The sequence below is a fragment of the Echiichthys vipera genome, assembly GCF_963691815.1.
Source record: "Echiichthys vipera genome assembly, chromosome: 15".
In the NCBI taxonomy this organism is placed as follows: Eukaryota; Metazoa; Chordata; class Actinopteri; order Perciformes; family Trachinidae; genus Echiichthys; species Echiichthys vipera.
In genome coordinates this window covers 7,087,743-7,103,589 of record NC_139840.1, presented here as the reverse complement: position 1 = coordinate 7,103,589, position 15,847 = coordinate 7,087,743, and the positions used below count along the sequence as shown (strand labels likewise).

The following is a 15,847-nucleotide window of genomic DNA, read 5'->3' as shown; positions in this document are numbered from 1 at the left end:
CACATTCATACACATGCAAGTGCCACCTGCTCATCAGGATCTAATCTTATTCTCACATTTGGGGTTCAATATCTCTCCCACTTCAGCATTTGGACTGGAGGAGCTGGGGACTGAACCGCCCACCTTCCAGACTTGTGGATGACGCATTTTACCTGCCAGCCACAGTTCGGTATTATTGCAAAACTGTTTCTTTACAGCTTGACTGCTCCAGAGTGTAGTCATTTCTTTCATAGTTAACTTTAGTTATAATGTTTTAATTGTTAGAAACAATGGCCAACGCTACAGATGTATAACAAAGTGACAGTTTACAGTAATGGGGCGGCAGTAGCTCAGTCCATAGGTGACTGGGCTGGGAACCGCAGGGTTGCTGGCTCGAGCCCCTGTGTGGACCATGAATGGAGTGTGGACTGGTGGCTGGAGAGGTGCCAGTTCATCTTCTGGGCACTGCCGAGGTGCTGTTAAGCAAGGCACCCATCTGCTCGGGGCACCGGTCACTGGAACCCCGTTGCTCTAACATCTCTCCATTAGTTGCATGTATATAGTTCCTGTGTGTGTGTAACTTGAAAAATAATAGAGTGAAAATTGAATTTCCCCATTCGCGGGACTAATAAAGGAATTCTTCTTCTAAAGCCCCTACAGAGTGTGCTCACAGGTTTATTTTGCATGTTAAACCGAGCAACATGGCTCTAAAAGATTCTTGGTTGTAATCCTGCACAACTTTAATGTTCTGGGGTAAAAAAGTCATTTTACACCGAACTGTGATTGGTTGGTGGGTAGTTAGGAGTCACAAGTCGCAGATGGAGATGTCGGATTTAAAAAAAAACTCTGTATTTTTCACAAATATTTCATTCAGCGACTGAGATCATTGTTAGTTGCAGCCGTAAAGTTACAGTCTGGTTTGTTTGTGTGCTGTGACAGGAAGAGTAATTGACTGTGTGGGTGGAGAAAATGCTGTCTTATGTGAGTCAATGACGTGACGCCACAAACAAATAAACCATAGTTTCATCTTTATTACTATTTCAGAATAGGTGGACCTTTCGCTGTCCCTTCAACAAGTATTTTACAGTTACAGTACATTTCACATGTAGAGAATTAAACATGATCTCATTCGGGCCTCGGGTTTCCCCTGAAGGGTGTTGGCGTAACTGCAAAGCTGTTCCGTAAACAGCTCAGACTCGTCACACTGATGTCTGTCAATTTGCATTTTCATAAACTGCCTGTGGGGCTTCATGGGCGGAAGTGCAACACTCTAACACTTTCTGTTGTCCTTTGCAGAAAAATTCAATATTTATTTTGTGACTAAAACCACAAGAAATATTTGCAGATGCCACAGGAATATCATTTGTTTTTTAGCTGTTTCAGCTGAAAGTACATCTCGGGTACAAACAGTGCAAAATAAACACGTCTAAATAAGTTCAGTAAAAACATTTTATACAAAGCTTGACACTCAGTTTTCCTCTCACTTCATTGTATCCGACTTATCACAACGTGCAGGTTTCAGGCTCTCAGCATGACAGACAGTGTGAGGACGCTCAGGAGCAGCACAGCTGACAAGGAAAGAGACAAGAGGTGTTTATCACAGAGTGTTTCTTCATTAAACTCTTCATTGGTAATGACATGGTGGCTCAGTGCAGTGTCAAACATCGGTGTTTCTCTTTGGTATCAGATTGTTTTGGTTTTATTACCATGGTTGTGAGAAATCTGTCTCTGACATGTACGCTTCCACCTCGAAACCATGTGGATGAATGAGTTTTGTTTGTGCCATATTGAAAACTGACACTGATTAAACTCAACAGCAACTGTCCCTTTAGTTAGTTTAGTAATATTACTATTATTGTAACAGCGTCATTTCAGATAACCAATAAAAATCAGGTTATGGGGCGGCAGTAGCTCAATCCATAGGTGACTTGGCTGGGAACCGTAGGGTCACTCGTTCAAGTCCCGGTGCGGACCATGAATGGAGCATAGACTGGTGGCTGGAGAGGTGTTAGTTCATCTCCTGGGCTGCTGGGCAAGGCACCGAACCCCGAACTGCTCGGGGTGCTGGTCACTGGCAGCCCCCTCGCTCTAACATCTCTCCTTAATTGCATGTGTAGGTGCTGTCTGTGCATGTGTGTGTATTTCGGGCCTGTGTGTGTAACATGATCAATAATAACAGTGAAAAAATTCAATTTCCCCGTTGCGGGATCAATAAAGTAATTCTTCTTCTTCTTCTTCTCTGATACAGTAGAAAAATGTTAACCTCATTAAGGGCTCTGGTTTAGTCGTGACCTTTTTTAACTATTTACATATTTGCCTCATGTAGAGTGGCCCGGACATCAGTTATTCTACAATTAAATGTAACAGAACTTCGATTCAATACTCTATACATGCATTTATGTACTCACATTCATCCTAGGGTGAAAGCTGATAAACAGCTTTGCTTTAATTTTTCTGGCCTTACTTCATTTAGTTTAAAAACTGCTTTTTATTTGCAGAGGAAACTTGTGAAGGAATTAAATATTCACTCAATAATCATTTATTATTGGAGCGTTTGAATTTGAGCAATTTCCCTGACAATTGAATAAACTCAATCTGCTGGCGAAGATCATCTGGTGCGGTCAAAAGCTCCAGAACATCCACTAAATGTACACTTAGGTGGGACGGTTTGTCATTTTCAGCGGACTCTCTGTGCACTGACTGAAAGACTCTCTTGGTTACATGCTTCGTCCGTTTTCACATAATTAATACCACATTACATCTTTTACATAGGACATTTTATTAAATTGTAGGACGCATTAAAATGAAGTGTTTACTCCATATCTCATCTTGTTACTGTAGTCGTGGATTGAAAATGTAACAACATCTCAAATGTGTGAAATTCAGACACCCAATCCTTCTGGACTGGAGCATCTGAAGACCTCAAACTAAAGCACAAATATGAAACAGCAGCGTGTTGTTTACCATGAGGCTGGACAGCTCCGCTGCTGTTGGGCATTGTTGTGTTGGACATTGTTGTGTTGGCCATGGCGGTGGGTGCTGCTGTGGCGGTGGGTGCTGCTGTGGCGGTGGGTGCTGCTGTGGCCATGTTGCTGGCCGGGTTGGCGAGGTCCAGAGGACCGCTGTCCAGGGAGATGTTGAAGGGACCAATATCTACATAAACAGTTACATAAAAGAAATTGAGAAACTAGTGAGACATTCTGTCACAACTACGCAGAGTGACACATCCACAAGCAATGAAAGGATTAGGCGGCTGTGGCTTAGTGGTAGAGTGGGTCTTCCTCCATTCGAGAAATTGGCGGTGAGATCCCGACCTCCCCCGGTCCACATGTCGAAGTGTCCTTGGGCAAGACACTGAACCCCGAATTGAACCCTGTGCTGTGCATGGGTGTGTAAATGTGGTGTGAATGGTCAGATTAGATTAGATGGTATGCCATCAGTGTGAATGTCTGTGTGAATGGGTGAATGTGGCAAGTAGTGTGAAAAGTGCCTTGAGTAGGCAGAAGACTAGAAAGACGCTTTATAAGTACAAGTCCATTTACCATTAAACAGCAAATCTTCACATTTGTGAAGCTGAAGCCATGAGAAATGATCGAATGACCATGAAATGATGATCAAAAATATGAATTTTCCATCAATCGACTCATTACGTTACATTAAAACAATTCAGCTGACGCTTTTATCCAAAGCAACATACAACAAGTGCATTCAACCACGGAAACTTTACCCAAAAAGTGCAAGAACCAGGCGAGTACATAAAAATGTTAAAATAACCGTTGGGTAGTTCAACAAAGCATCCTATGTCTTAAGTGTATGTAGTATCTTAATATCTACGCCTAGTGGTGTAGAAATATAAAGTGACATGAAAGAAACATCCTTCAAAACTTAAATGCGGTGCTTGAATAAATCTACTCAAGTTATATTTCACCACTGGATAGCAAACAATATTGTCCTACAGTACAGTACACTCAAGGATAAATACATGATCAACAACAACAAATGCTGTGTAACATCAGAAAAAAGGATTGTTGTGAACCAATTTGATGTATCATTTACATTGTGTTTTAATGTGTTCACTCACCTCCATTAAAACTTCCTGTCCCGAGGAGGACGGAGAAGGTGGTGACATGGCCGCTCCTGGTGTTGGAGGCGTTCACGTCTGGGACGTTGAACTCGCACTTGATCACACTTCCTTCCAGCACGCCTCGGATTTCTGTCACTCTCTAGAAAAGGTAAGATGACACAAAGACACAATGAGGTAAAACAAGAAGAACATACCGAAAAGTTTAGCGAAGCAGATAAAAAATAGATAAAACACACAACATCTGGGCGGTAGTAGCTCAGTCCATAGGTGACTTGGCTGGGAACCGGAGGGTTGCTGGTTCGAGTCCCTGGGTGGACCATGAACGGAGTATGGACTGGTGGCTGGAGAGGTGCCAGTTCATCTCCTGGGCACTGCCGAGGTGCTGTTGAGCAAGGCACTGAACCCCCAACTGCTCGGGGCGCTGGCAGCCCCCTCACTCTAACATCTCTCCATTGGTTGCATGTATATAGGTCCTGTCTTGTGCATGTGTGTGTATTTTCGTGTGTGTAAAATGAAAAATAATAGAGTGGAAATTGAGTTTCCCCATTCGCGGGACTAATAAAGGAATTCTTCTTCTTCTAATATTGTGACTGCTTCGTGTTTGTGGCAATTGCGGATCATTTCTGCTTTTTTCTAGTGTTGCATGTTTATCTCTACAAAATGTGTTCATTTTAAATGACATGACAGCCACTTTTATGCAAAGGTAACAGGTTCTGGACATATTTTGGAGCCATGTGTCTAAAAAAACACCACTATCCAAACACAAAAGGACGGGGGAATCATTTTGGGGGGAAAATCATCCCTTCAAAAGAGACCTTACTAGACATTTATGTTGTTTTGTTGTTTAATTTGATAATTTGTCAATTTCAAGTCTCTGCTAATTTATCTTAACTTGAGTTTGTGACAAATTAATCTCTAGAAAAAGATCTGATTGTTTCGTACCAATCAATAGGTGCATTTATTAAACTTGATTTATTTTTTAAATATTTTCTTGTCAATCACAATCAATATATAGAGTGATTTAGACATCTTCAAGTGCTTGTAAATGGTAAATGGACTTGTACTTATATAGCGCCTTTCTAGTCTTCTGACTACTCAAGGCGCTTTCACAGTTTGTCACATTCACCCATTCACACAGACATTCACACTGATGGCAGTGGACATCTATATACCATCTAATCCAATCATTCACACCATATTCACACATCCATGCGCAGCACGAGGAGTAACTCTGGGTTCAGTGTCTCGCTCAAGGACACTTCGACATGTGGACCGGGGGCGGTTGGGATCAAACCGCCAATCTCTCCAAGGGAGGACGACCCACTCTCCCTCTGAGCCACAGTCACCCTCCTTGTAAGTGCGTGTATTAGATTTCCTGTCCTTCCTTTGCTTCACAACAGAACCAAGTGGATTTCCTTATGGATGGATGGCATGAAAACATTATGGTTTATCCATTTTTGAATGGGAGTCCTAACCGTCTCTGTTGGAGTGAGTGCAGCGTCAGTGTTGTTTCTCTGCATTGTCCCGAAGAGGACGGTGCCGTTGTCTTGGGCGCAGATGAACAGCATGGTGGTACCCTGAGGAGGACAGAAGACAAGGACACATTCCATCAGTCACAGTGTCTTTGTTAAGGCTGCCTGGAAACAAGTCAATAAAGTGATGAAAGTGTTCAGCGATACTAGTTTCCGCCTAGTCTGTTTTGTCTGTGTGTACCTAAGATGACTCATGTTTTTGGAGCCATTGTGCGGTACTTTTTTTTGTCTACTTCCCTGTTTGCCTACTTTGTTTGTTCATGTCAAAGTCACACATACGTCTAGAAAGTCATTACATACAACACACACGTCAACACATTTATCTAAGATATCTGTTTTTGATCTGTGGCTGTGATGAATATTCTTATCACCAGTCACTAAACAACTAAATGCAGTAATCCAAAGTGTGTGTCCAGGTTTAACCTCTTATCTCACACTGTTTAGCCCAAATTAAGCACAGTATCACAGAATGCTACTGTATGTAAATGAACAACATTATAGATTAATTAAAATACATAATATATTAGTTATACTTTTTTGGGGGGCACTATGCTAGCTCAGGCTAGACGGTGGTGTAGTGGTTAGCACTGTCGCTGTCGGTTTCCTCCCACACTCCAAAGACGTGCACGTGTTAGGTTCATTGATGACTCTAAATTGCCCGTAGGTGTGAATGGTTGTCTGTCTCTGTTCGTGTCTGTGTGCCCTGCGATAGACTGGCGTCCTGTCCAGGGTGTACCCCGCCTCACGCCCGATGTCAGCTGGAATCGGCTCCAGCACCCCCCCGCGACCCCGACCCCGGGATAAGCGGTTAAAGATGAATGAATGAATGAATGAACTATGCTAGCTCATTAGCAGGAGCGTACCTATGTTCCCCGCTTTTCACAGAAAGAGTCCTATGTTCCCCGGTCTGTTATGTTTTCCACATCAGCGCCGAATTCCCCGCAAAATAGGTCTATGTAGACCCTAACCCTGACCCTGACCCTCCCCGTAACTGTAACCCCTAGCCCTAACAAACAAAAATGCTTAATTAAATCTGCAAAGGCAGAGGCTTATGCGACCGGGGGACAGTTACCGAAACATTGTTGAATGTTGGCATTTGGTTGTTTTTGTAGTTGTTTTTTACTTTAATGACTTAAATGACCTTTTGTGTGTTTTAAATATATATTTTTGATGTGTTATTTCTCCCAGTGCTTTTAATGTTTTATGTGAAGCACTTTGAATTGCCTTGTTGTTGAATTGTGCTATACAAATAAACTTGCCTTGCCTTAATATACTTATATTATGTTAAGTACTTGTCTTTATAACCTAAGATTCGTGACAAGTCACATTCATTTAACATCAGACTAGCTGCTAATGTTATATCAGCTTCCAACTAACTGCTAGCTAGCTGTTAGCATGATAGGCTAGTTTACGGCTCAGTGTCTACACAAGCACTTGGGGATAATTATAGAGTACCTTATTTAAATGCACAAATTTGTATATGATAATAGGTGAAGTTTATCCTGTTCCTGTCTGACTAATGCTAGCCTGTTAGCTTTGCAAGCCAGTTGTACAATGACAACAGTTGGAAGTTTGTGAGTTGAAACATTGAAGCGTTACATTAGTGTTCCTGTGTGACTTCATTTCAAAATCCCAAAACTAAACGCCACTTTATCAGCCCTTTCTGTGAATAGCAGCCAGATAGCACCTGTTGCCTTCTTCAAACATGGTGGACAAACATTATTTCATACAATGTGCAAATATGGGCTGCCCATATGTTTCTACCATAGCCTGTATAAAACTAGCCTATTCATTTTGTTTTAGAGACAATATAATAACGTATTTAAAGGCTCTTCCATGTCTAGACGGAGAGAAATGGATCATTGTTTCCCTGAATTACAATCATGATGTATTCTTGACGGCCTTCCAATCATATTACATTTTAAAGTGTGAACAGTGTCCGGTTTCAGGCAGTTCCTTATCAACTAAGTACATATTGTATCAGGTCTAAATGCCACACGGTTAACAGGGATTTGCCTTTGCCTCAGTCACCAGGGAACTAGATCAATTAAAGTATAAATAAAGAAGCAAGTCAATATGCTTTTGGTGGGAGCCTGGACATTTGAATCATGACATGTGCCATATCTAACCTGTAAACTCTGGTACCATAAAACTCAGTCTAGCAATGCTATTTACATCCTGATGGCTGATAGAGAGAAACTTCCTGGTGATCCATTTCAAGACAACAGCTGCCTAATAAAACAGGATATTTGGTCTCCGTGAATCTAGACTAATGTGGGGAAGAGGAGGAGATAATAAACTGTGGACTCAATATGTCAAATGTCTCTACTCCAGACACAAAGGCCTACCTGTCTACTGTCACATATATTCACTTTCCTGCTTAAAAGGCACCATGACATACAAGTATGCGTGCAGTTTAGCAAAAAGATGATTGAAACTGTCAATCTCTACGTTGCTTTTTACTTTTACTTTGTTGCGTGTGTTACCTCCGTAGCATTCTCAGTGAGTCCCAGTGCGATGTATCCCGTGGAGTCTCCTCTGAGTTCTACGGTCAGTTCAGTGCCATTGGGAGCCACTGGAGCGCTTGAGACCACGGACACAAACAGACAGCTGCTGTTTCCAGTAGGATCGCAGTCGTCTGGTGTCTCCACACACAGTTTAGTGACTCCACAACCAGCTCGAGTGATGTTCACCTGGTAGACACACACACACATAAACACACACACACACACACACACACACACACACACACACACACACACACACACACACACACACACACACACACACACACACACACACACACACATAAACACACACACACACACACACACACACACACACACACACACACACATAAACACATCATCAGCACTCTCACAGCAGAACATTCTTGTTCTTCAGGCAAGTTATGACATTTTTTTTGTTTTAATACATCTTTGAGAATACGTATATTGACATGATTTGCCTATAAAGCATTGAGAGATCAATAAAATTAGTCAACTATTGTCAACCAGTGGCTGCTCCAAGAAGCAAGTTGACTGGACAATTTAGTTAAAGGAGTATGCCACCAATTTCCCTCACCCGTTTCCCATGACGAGGAGCACTTCTCCTAATGTCTGAGTTGCAACATGGGAAGGGTTCTTTGGATTTGCTGCACCCATTTTGAACCCTTTGTTTTGTATTTTGTTTTTTAAATATGTCCCACAAGTTCCCTTTAGCATTATGGAAGAGCTATACTGAATTGCTGGAGTAGCCCCTTTTCAAACCAGAACTATATTTCAAGGTTTTTGTGCCGAGAAGCCTTCTTGGAAAAGGACCCAGAACACGTGCGACGGCAACAAACTGATCAACATCTCTCAATAAAAGTGTACAGAGACGTTCAAACACAGGAAAAGTGCGTGTTTTGATACTTGGTAATACATACGGACAGCTTTAAAGGGGCTGTACTCCATAATTAGAATAATAATAATATAAATATGCTAAATATAGCGGAGTAATCGCCTCATTAGCAGAGAAAGTCACTCTCCCTCTGTGTGTGTCTTGTAATCGGAGTTTCTCTGTTTGTTAGTTTTGATAGTATAGTAGACAGGTCAAGCAGGTGGTGTGGTGATTTACACTGAAAGGATTAAAGGGAAAGAAATCCAACCTCTGTGGTGTTGGAAAATGACAAATGAGACGTTGCTTGAACACCCGGTGCCACGTAAACCATCAATGCAGCGACGAATAGGATCAGTCCTTGTTCCATTCCTAACGGGAAGAAACAAGACAAATAGAGAGTTAATATTAAAGCCTTTCTTTCACCAACAATCTCTCAGTATAAACCAAAAAGTATTTGTTCTTAGCGTATAGTCGATAACACCTCTAATGTAAACATCTGTATGGATCATTCATTTAAGAACAATGGCGTGTATGATTGTAATTCTGCGTAGAAAACACACTTGGTTCAGTGAAAAGATGAATAAATAAGCATTCTGAGTATGAGATCAGAACTGATATTATGAATAGATGAATTAGGCGATGCAAGCAGCCATGCCCACCACAAATTCATACCAGCCACGTTCAAAGAAAGTAAAAAGAAAGAAGAAAAGAAAGCACAATCTCTCATTTCACTCTCATTTCATACAGCAGCAATTCAAAAATCACTGACTAAGATTAGTACTATAGTATAATTATTGGTCCATCTTGAGACAAAGTTGGCAAACTTACACATCTCAAAATTAAATCAGCCTTTGAAATGTTTGATCATCTGCACACCAGAATATTTCAGTTTTGTCCGACTGCGTTCAGGGAAAATAAACTCTCTTAAATATCACTTACAATTCTCCAAAGTCACACAGAAAAAAAAGATTTCTGTCTGTCTACTTGCTATTACCTACAATTCTTGCAATTAACCTAAATTAAACTCCAAAAAATAGCAACAAAATATTTAAAAAAATATACAGTTAATATGGAATCCCTCATAAATCCTTACCTGAGCTGTAAAGGTCAATGTTGAGGTGCAGGAATGTTCTTCGTTCAGCTGTTTCCTCTTGTCTGTGTCGTGTGATCCCTGTGGGAATGATTTAAATGTGCAAACACAGCGCTGATGCTTGCTGGTGCTCATGCAGGAGGAGGGGGGAAGGGGCTTTGTGCAGCATCCTGGAGAGGTGTGGCCTTCCCCTGACTGACTGACTACCTGCCAGGGCGTTGTGTAATCCAGGTAGCAAACCAGCCTCGTCATGGCTGAGGGGAAATCCATTTCTGGATCGCTGGCGAGATCTGACCATTCACAAAGCACTTGTGTTAAGAAATGATTTCTAAAGGTTATTATTATATTATCATCACACTTTATATGTAATTATACAATTTAAAGTGTTTAACATAAGGTGAATAAATGCATTCGATAAAGACAATTACATCAAATGAAATAGAATATAAATAGACAAACAACAGACCATAAAAACAGTCATAGTACAGTTACAGTCCAGTAATAAGTTTCCCCTAATTCAGTTCAACAGTCCGACTCCAACCAAGATTAATCTGGTTGTGAGCTTTTAGTGGAAGGTTTTAATCAGAGGACATTTGTGTCTTACTCGACCTGGCAAACAACAGCTTTTGCTTATTGTAACCAATACTGCACTGTCATTGCCTGACAGAAAAAAGATTGCACTTGAGTGTGACGACAGAAACCTGACAGGTGCAAAAAGGCCAGGTGATACTCTGATGAAAGCCAAAGGTACATTATGAACCTTGTTCCTGTCAGATTAGTTAAAATTCCCCTACTCTGTGTCCAGCTGAGGAAATCTGGATGTATTTCCTCAAGTGTGAGGTATAAAACCAGCTCTATTACTTAATACAATTCATATAATAATAATAATTAAAAAAGAACATAAATACAACAGTAAAGGTCCAGTGTCTGAGACTACGACAGCATAAAAATCTACAAACTTTAATTCACTTTAATACGTGTGAAAGGGCGATTTAATAAGAAAAGTACATGTTAAGCCAGATGCTTAAAGCTCGATAAGGTTCATTCTGAAGACTTCGAACACACCAAAACTGACATGGACGTGGTCGTTCTCGCACCATTATATCCTGTCAGAGTTGAAAAGCCTCTGAGACTATATTTAACCCTTTGTTGGACTCTTAAGTGTCTCCTGAGAGCCAGACCGATCAAATTTCTTTTGTCGTTACAAAGAAAAGGGGCGCTGTTTTTGTTAGGAGTGTCCTCCATTATCTTAATGTGGCTATTGTTACAAAGGTCAGATAAATCAGCCCGATACCGTCCGCGAACCAGTTCTGGCTTCTCTGGTATTGTTTGGTATTCTTTAGTGTCCCAGAGAGAGTAGCTAACAGTTTTCCCTCTAAAATCATTGGAGGACATAGTATGTGCCTTTACAATACGGTACAACGTATTTGGAGTCACCCAACAGTGTATAATGAAAACAGCGTAGTGTATGGAGGAGTAGAGGGTTTGTACCTGTATGTGTTGACTACAGGAATGACTCAAGAAAGTATCGTTTTTATATTCTACTGTCTGACCCTTTAGATTTGACATATGGGGATGATCTGCAACGATATAATCCCAGCTCAACTGTTCATTCACTACTTTTCAGGAGTTCACCGACACTGAAGAAGACCACGACATGCATTTGTTCAAGGCTCCGAAAGCAAGTGAGTGGACCCCAAACTAAAGCTCCCCCCTGATTGGACCGTAAGAGATGAACTGAAGGCTAAGTCACTTTTGGCGTCCCAAGGTTGCTAAACAATACTTTATCAGAGTAGAAATCTGAGAATGTTTCCTTATCTAAGTACAAACACATGGAAAAGCTGCTCACATGCTGCTTTTGTTATTGGACCACATTATCAGCAGATGGTGTGAAGTGCCGTAAAGTCATAAAGGGGAATAAAACAAGTTGGCTGCACTGATTTGAACCCCTCTGAGTCGGTAAAGTGGCACCTGCTGCTGTGGCTGCTAACGAATTTAGTTTAAAATGATCCTACAATTACGTGACAGGTTCAAGTCTGCACTATTGTTTACTGTGGCGTTCCCTTAAGTTAGATACATCATTTATTTTTATCTTCAGTACACTGTTCATCTTGAAACCTGTGAGTGATGTCACTTATCTTCCAAGCCTGTGAATATTCTCATTTGTGCAGGTTTATAGTTTATTGTTAAAAGGATTAATGATAAACTTTATTAGCTGTCACCAAAGTCGGACGAGCTCGTCTTCCTCCACTGACTGAAATTCCTTTGGGGATCACTTACACTGTGTTTTTCCTCTGCAGTCTGAGATCTGTTGAAGGTTTGAAATCAGATTGACGTCGCGAATCTTTACCTCAAGCTTGTATTTAATGCGTAAACATTTATTTCTATTACTTAACTGATTACAAACTCTAATATCTCATCTCATCTCATCTTCAGCCTCTTATTCGGGGTCAGGTCTCGGGGGCAGCAGCTTTAGCAGGGGACCCCAAACTTCCCTTTCCCGGGCCACATTAACCAGCTCTAACTGGGGGATCCTGAGGCGTTCCCAGGCCAGTGTGGAGATATAATCTCTCCACCTGGTCCTGGGTCTTCCCCGAGGCCTCCTCCCAGCTGGACGTGCCTGGAACACCTCCCTAGGGAGGCGCCCAGGGGGCATCCTTACTAGATGATCCTGAACCACCTCAACTGGCTCCTTTCAACGCAAAGGAGCAGCGGCTCTACTCTACTATCACTGTTGAAATGTAAAGAAAAAAAAAACATCTACAGAATTGTTTTTAATCTCCTCTCTAGGATCCAGACATGGTGCCATCACATTTGTATGTACTGCAAACTCAACCTGCCACACAATGTATATCCCCTCTCCATAATGGACATCCTTTGACTGATCACCCAGTGTTTTATTTTGTGGATACTTCAGATCATGCCTTATAACCAAAAAAGTTAAGAAGGGACAAAAACTCTGTCTGACTGTATTTCCACTCTGCCACAAAATGTGTCCCTCCTCTGTAATGAATAAATGACACCCCACCACCTAATGTCTTGGTGCTCCAGTAGCTCACCTGGTAGTGCATGTACCCAGTGATTAAAGTCTCATTTGTAACCGCCCCTAAGTTTAACTGAAAGGCAGCTGTAGCTACCACAAATACCTGGGGAAAAGACTGTAATATTGTCTTATAAATATAGAAATTAGAAATATTTAAGAAAAGCTCCCACTAAATACTAATGGGAATATTCTTCCTTGGGTAGAATCTAAAATGTGTAAAGAACATTTAGTTTTAAACATGTTTACCTGTAATGATCCCTTATCAAACAAAAGGTTAAGGTGTGATATCACCACTTGGGTCAACTCTCTGAGTAATTGTTTGTCTGTAGAACCAGAAAACACACCTTAAGTAAACACTGCCTGCAGAGCAAATACCAAGAGAGAGAACTTTAGCAAAGTAACAGCATCACAACATGGGAACCGTAGCCTACATGCAGAGCTGTACACAGTGATGCGGAGTTACAGACGTGATGGGATCAAAATTGGGTTTTGGTAAACGGACCGTACACAGTTGATCCATGTGTGATATTTTGGGAGATATTAAAAAACGTGTTGATGAGAATATGTTGAATATCTGAGCATTTTGAAATTCAAATTGAGTTTCTGAAGTGCTATAAATATAAGCAAAGGCTATTTTCATCCTGGTACAAGTATCAATGTATATTTGTACCCTGCTGTCAGCAGCCAACTATGCTTTTTTACAGCTCAGTCCATAGGTGACTTGGCTGGGAACTGTGGGGTCCCTGGTTCAAGTCCCTGTGTGGACCATGAATGGAGCGTGGACTGGTGGCTGGAGAGGTGCCAGTTCATCTCCTGGGCACTGCCGAGGTGCTGTTGAGCAAGGCACCGAACCCCCAACTGCTCGGGGCGCCGGTCACTGGCAGCCCCCTCGCTCTAACATCTCTCCTTAATTGTGTGTGTGTGTGTGTGTGTGTGTGTGTGTGTGTGTGTGTGTGTGTGTGTGTGTGAATTCTTCTTCTTCTTAACCAAATTGTGAAAATAATAAGTGAACAAAAATTGTAATTACAACCCAGACTGAATTTGAACCATAGCCTCCAATGTGAAAGTCTAATTCTAAACCCACTCACACACAATAAACTTCCACAATGTGTCACTTTGTCGCTGTGTCTGTGTGTGTGTACGTGTGTCTGTGTCACTGTGGCAAAATGAGGTCCTGGAGACACCTACTGTCGCAGAAACTACGTTTGTACCACAGAGGCAGTTTGAAGTATCCTACAATATTTGCAGCGTACACAGTTTTAGAACAGGTGAGAAACGAACAGAGCACAAGTCAACAACATGAGCTGCTCCAGTAATGATAGAAACTCTGTTCTACATCGATCTTTCCTTTTGTCTCACAACTCGTCCTTGTTCTATGATTACAACTATCAGCACCATGACTTGTGAACATGTGAGATATGAATGTGCAGGAAATCTGATGGAAGCTGCTCATGTCCCTCTATTCGTTTCATTTCAGATGTTACAGAATCTGATCTTTGACTTTGCTCTTTAAATAAAGTCTCATACACTTTATGTGTCACAAAGACCCTGTAGCCCCTGAGAGTAAGCAGGGTGCTATTCCCGGTTGTTTCAGTGCAGCTCATAGGGGTGTACTGTATGTGGAACAAATGTGTCAAAACATACCTTCACTCTTGAGATAAGAGAAGGAGAAACTGTTAAGATAAGATTTCATCAGCACCACCTTTATTAAATAGAGCCACAACATGAACGCAACATTGCTCCTGTTCTGTTTTTACTCTGTTTTCGTTTTCAAAGTTGAGTTGTTTTGGGAAGATTAGTGTAAAGAAATCAAGGTTTTGTGTGAAGGAAACATGTACATTAATGAGAAGACCTGTACACGCCTCCAAAAGTGCATAAAGACATGAGGACTTCTGTAACAGTAGAACTCATTCACACATAGTGTCTGTCCATAACAAACACACACACAGGTGTTGTTGAGTTTTGTTTCATTGGCAGCTTATGCTTTCCTCTCTCTTGGTGATATGAATCCCAGCAGCTGCTGCAGCACATGAAAGTAATAAAATGGACTAACTGAGAACAGTAGGCTGAGCGTGCCTACATTTACACATGTACGTGTGTCTTTACTGTTATTTATTTATCACTCCTACTTTAGGTCTTTAGTCTTGAAAGTCTTGTGATTTGCAAAATGGGCTTCGTACATTTATACATCCTGTACGTGCAAAAGTATTACTTCTATCAATCATTATAGTACTTTACTGTAGTAAGCAGCAGTAATACCTCAAAAGTCCTGCGTTTAAAGTTTCATCAGCAAAAGACTGTTGGCCTCAAAAGTAAAAGCACTCCTGAGGGCGTCATGTTATTCTATATTAATATGGTGGACTATTATAACTGATGCAGTTACAAAGTAACGAAAGCTGTGAAATCAATATAGCAATACACAAGTACAGTACTCGAGTAAATGTACTTCAAAGAACATCAAATGAGTCAATATATTAAATATTAAAGTTATAGTATCTTAAGACTATATAATTATATAATAGTGGGTACTGACAATGCCCTTATATTTATCTTCTTGCTCACTTGTTTTTGTGTAGTCATGTACTCTCAGCATGGGTTACATTAAAATAAATACATTTCTATTTCATCAAATTAGTTGAGCTACACATCATTTTTTTCCCGTACCGCTGGTGTCCCGTGGTTGAGTCACCGTAGATGCAGAGCTGTAATCCGCTCATGGTCCAGCTCTCTGCCACTGC

The 15,847-nt window shown here is 41.1% G+C and overlaps 1 protein-coding gene across 1 annotated transcript; it reads right to left on the bottom strand.

The window, feature by feature from the left end:
• Window positions 1-990: 990 nt before the first annotated feature.
• On the bottom strand, window positions 991-10,151 carry LOC310957529 (putative ferric-chelate reductase 1). Its single transcript, XM_083928129.1, has 7 exons — window positions 10,070-10,151; window positions 9,245-9,345; window positions 8,082-8,288; window positions 5,539-5,640; window positions 4,061-4,202; window positions 2,944-3,132; window positions 991-1,547 (listed from the first exon to the last, which is right to left on the bottom strand). Exons 2-7 carry the CDS (start codon window positions 9,341-9,343, stop codon window positions 1,498-1,500), a joined length of 789 nt encoding a protein of 262 aa, XP_083784255.1. The 5' UTR covers window positions 9,344-9,345; window positions 10,070-10,151; the 3' UTR covers window positions 991-1,497.
• Window positions 10,152-15,847: the final 5,696 nt, after the last annotated feature.

Bases quoted from the DNA above. Each gene is read 5' to 3' on its own strand.
- LOC310957529 (XM_083928129.1), bottom strand. From the start codon at position 9,343: ATGGAACAAGGACTGATCCTATTCGTCGCTGCATTGATGGTTTACGTG. The intron at 3,133-4,060 runs GTGAGTGAACAC...CTGTTTATGTAG, and splicing joins GACAGGAAGTTTTAATGGAG to ATATTGGTCCCTTCAACATC. The intron at 1,548-2,943 runs GTAAACAACACG...TTTCCTTGTCAG, and splicing joins CGGAGCTGTCCAGCCTCATG to CTGTGCTGCTCCTGAGCGTC.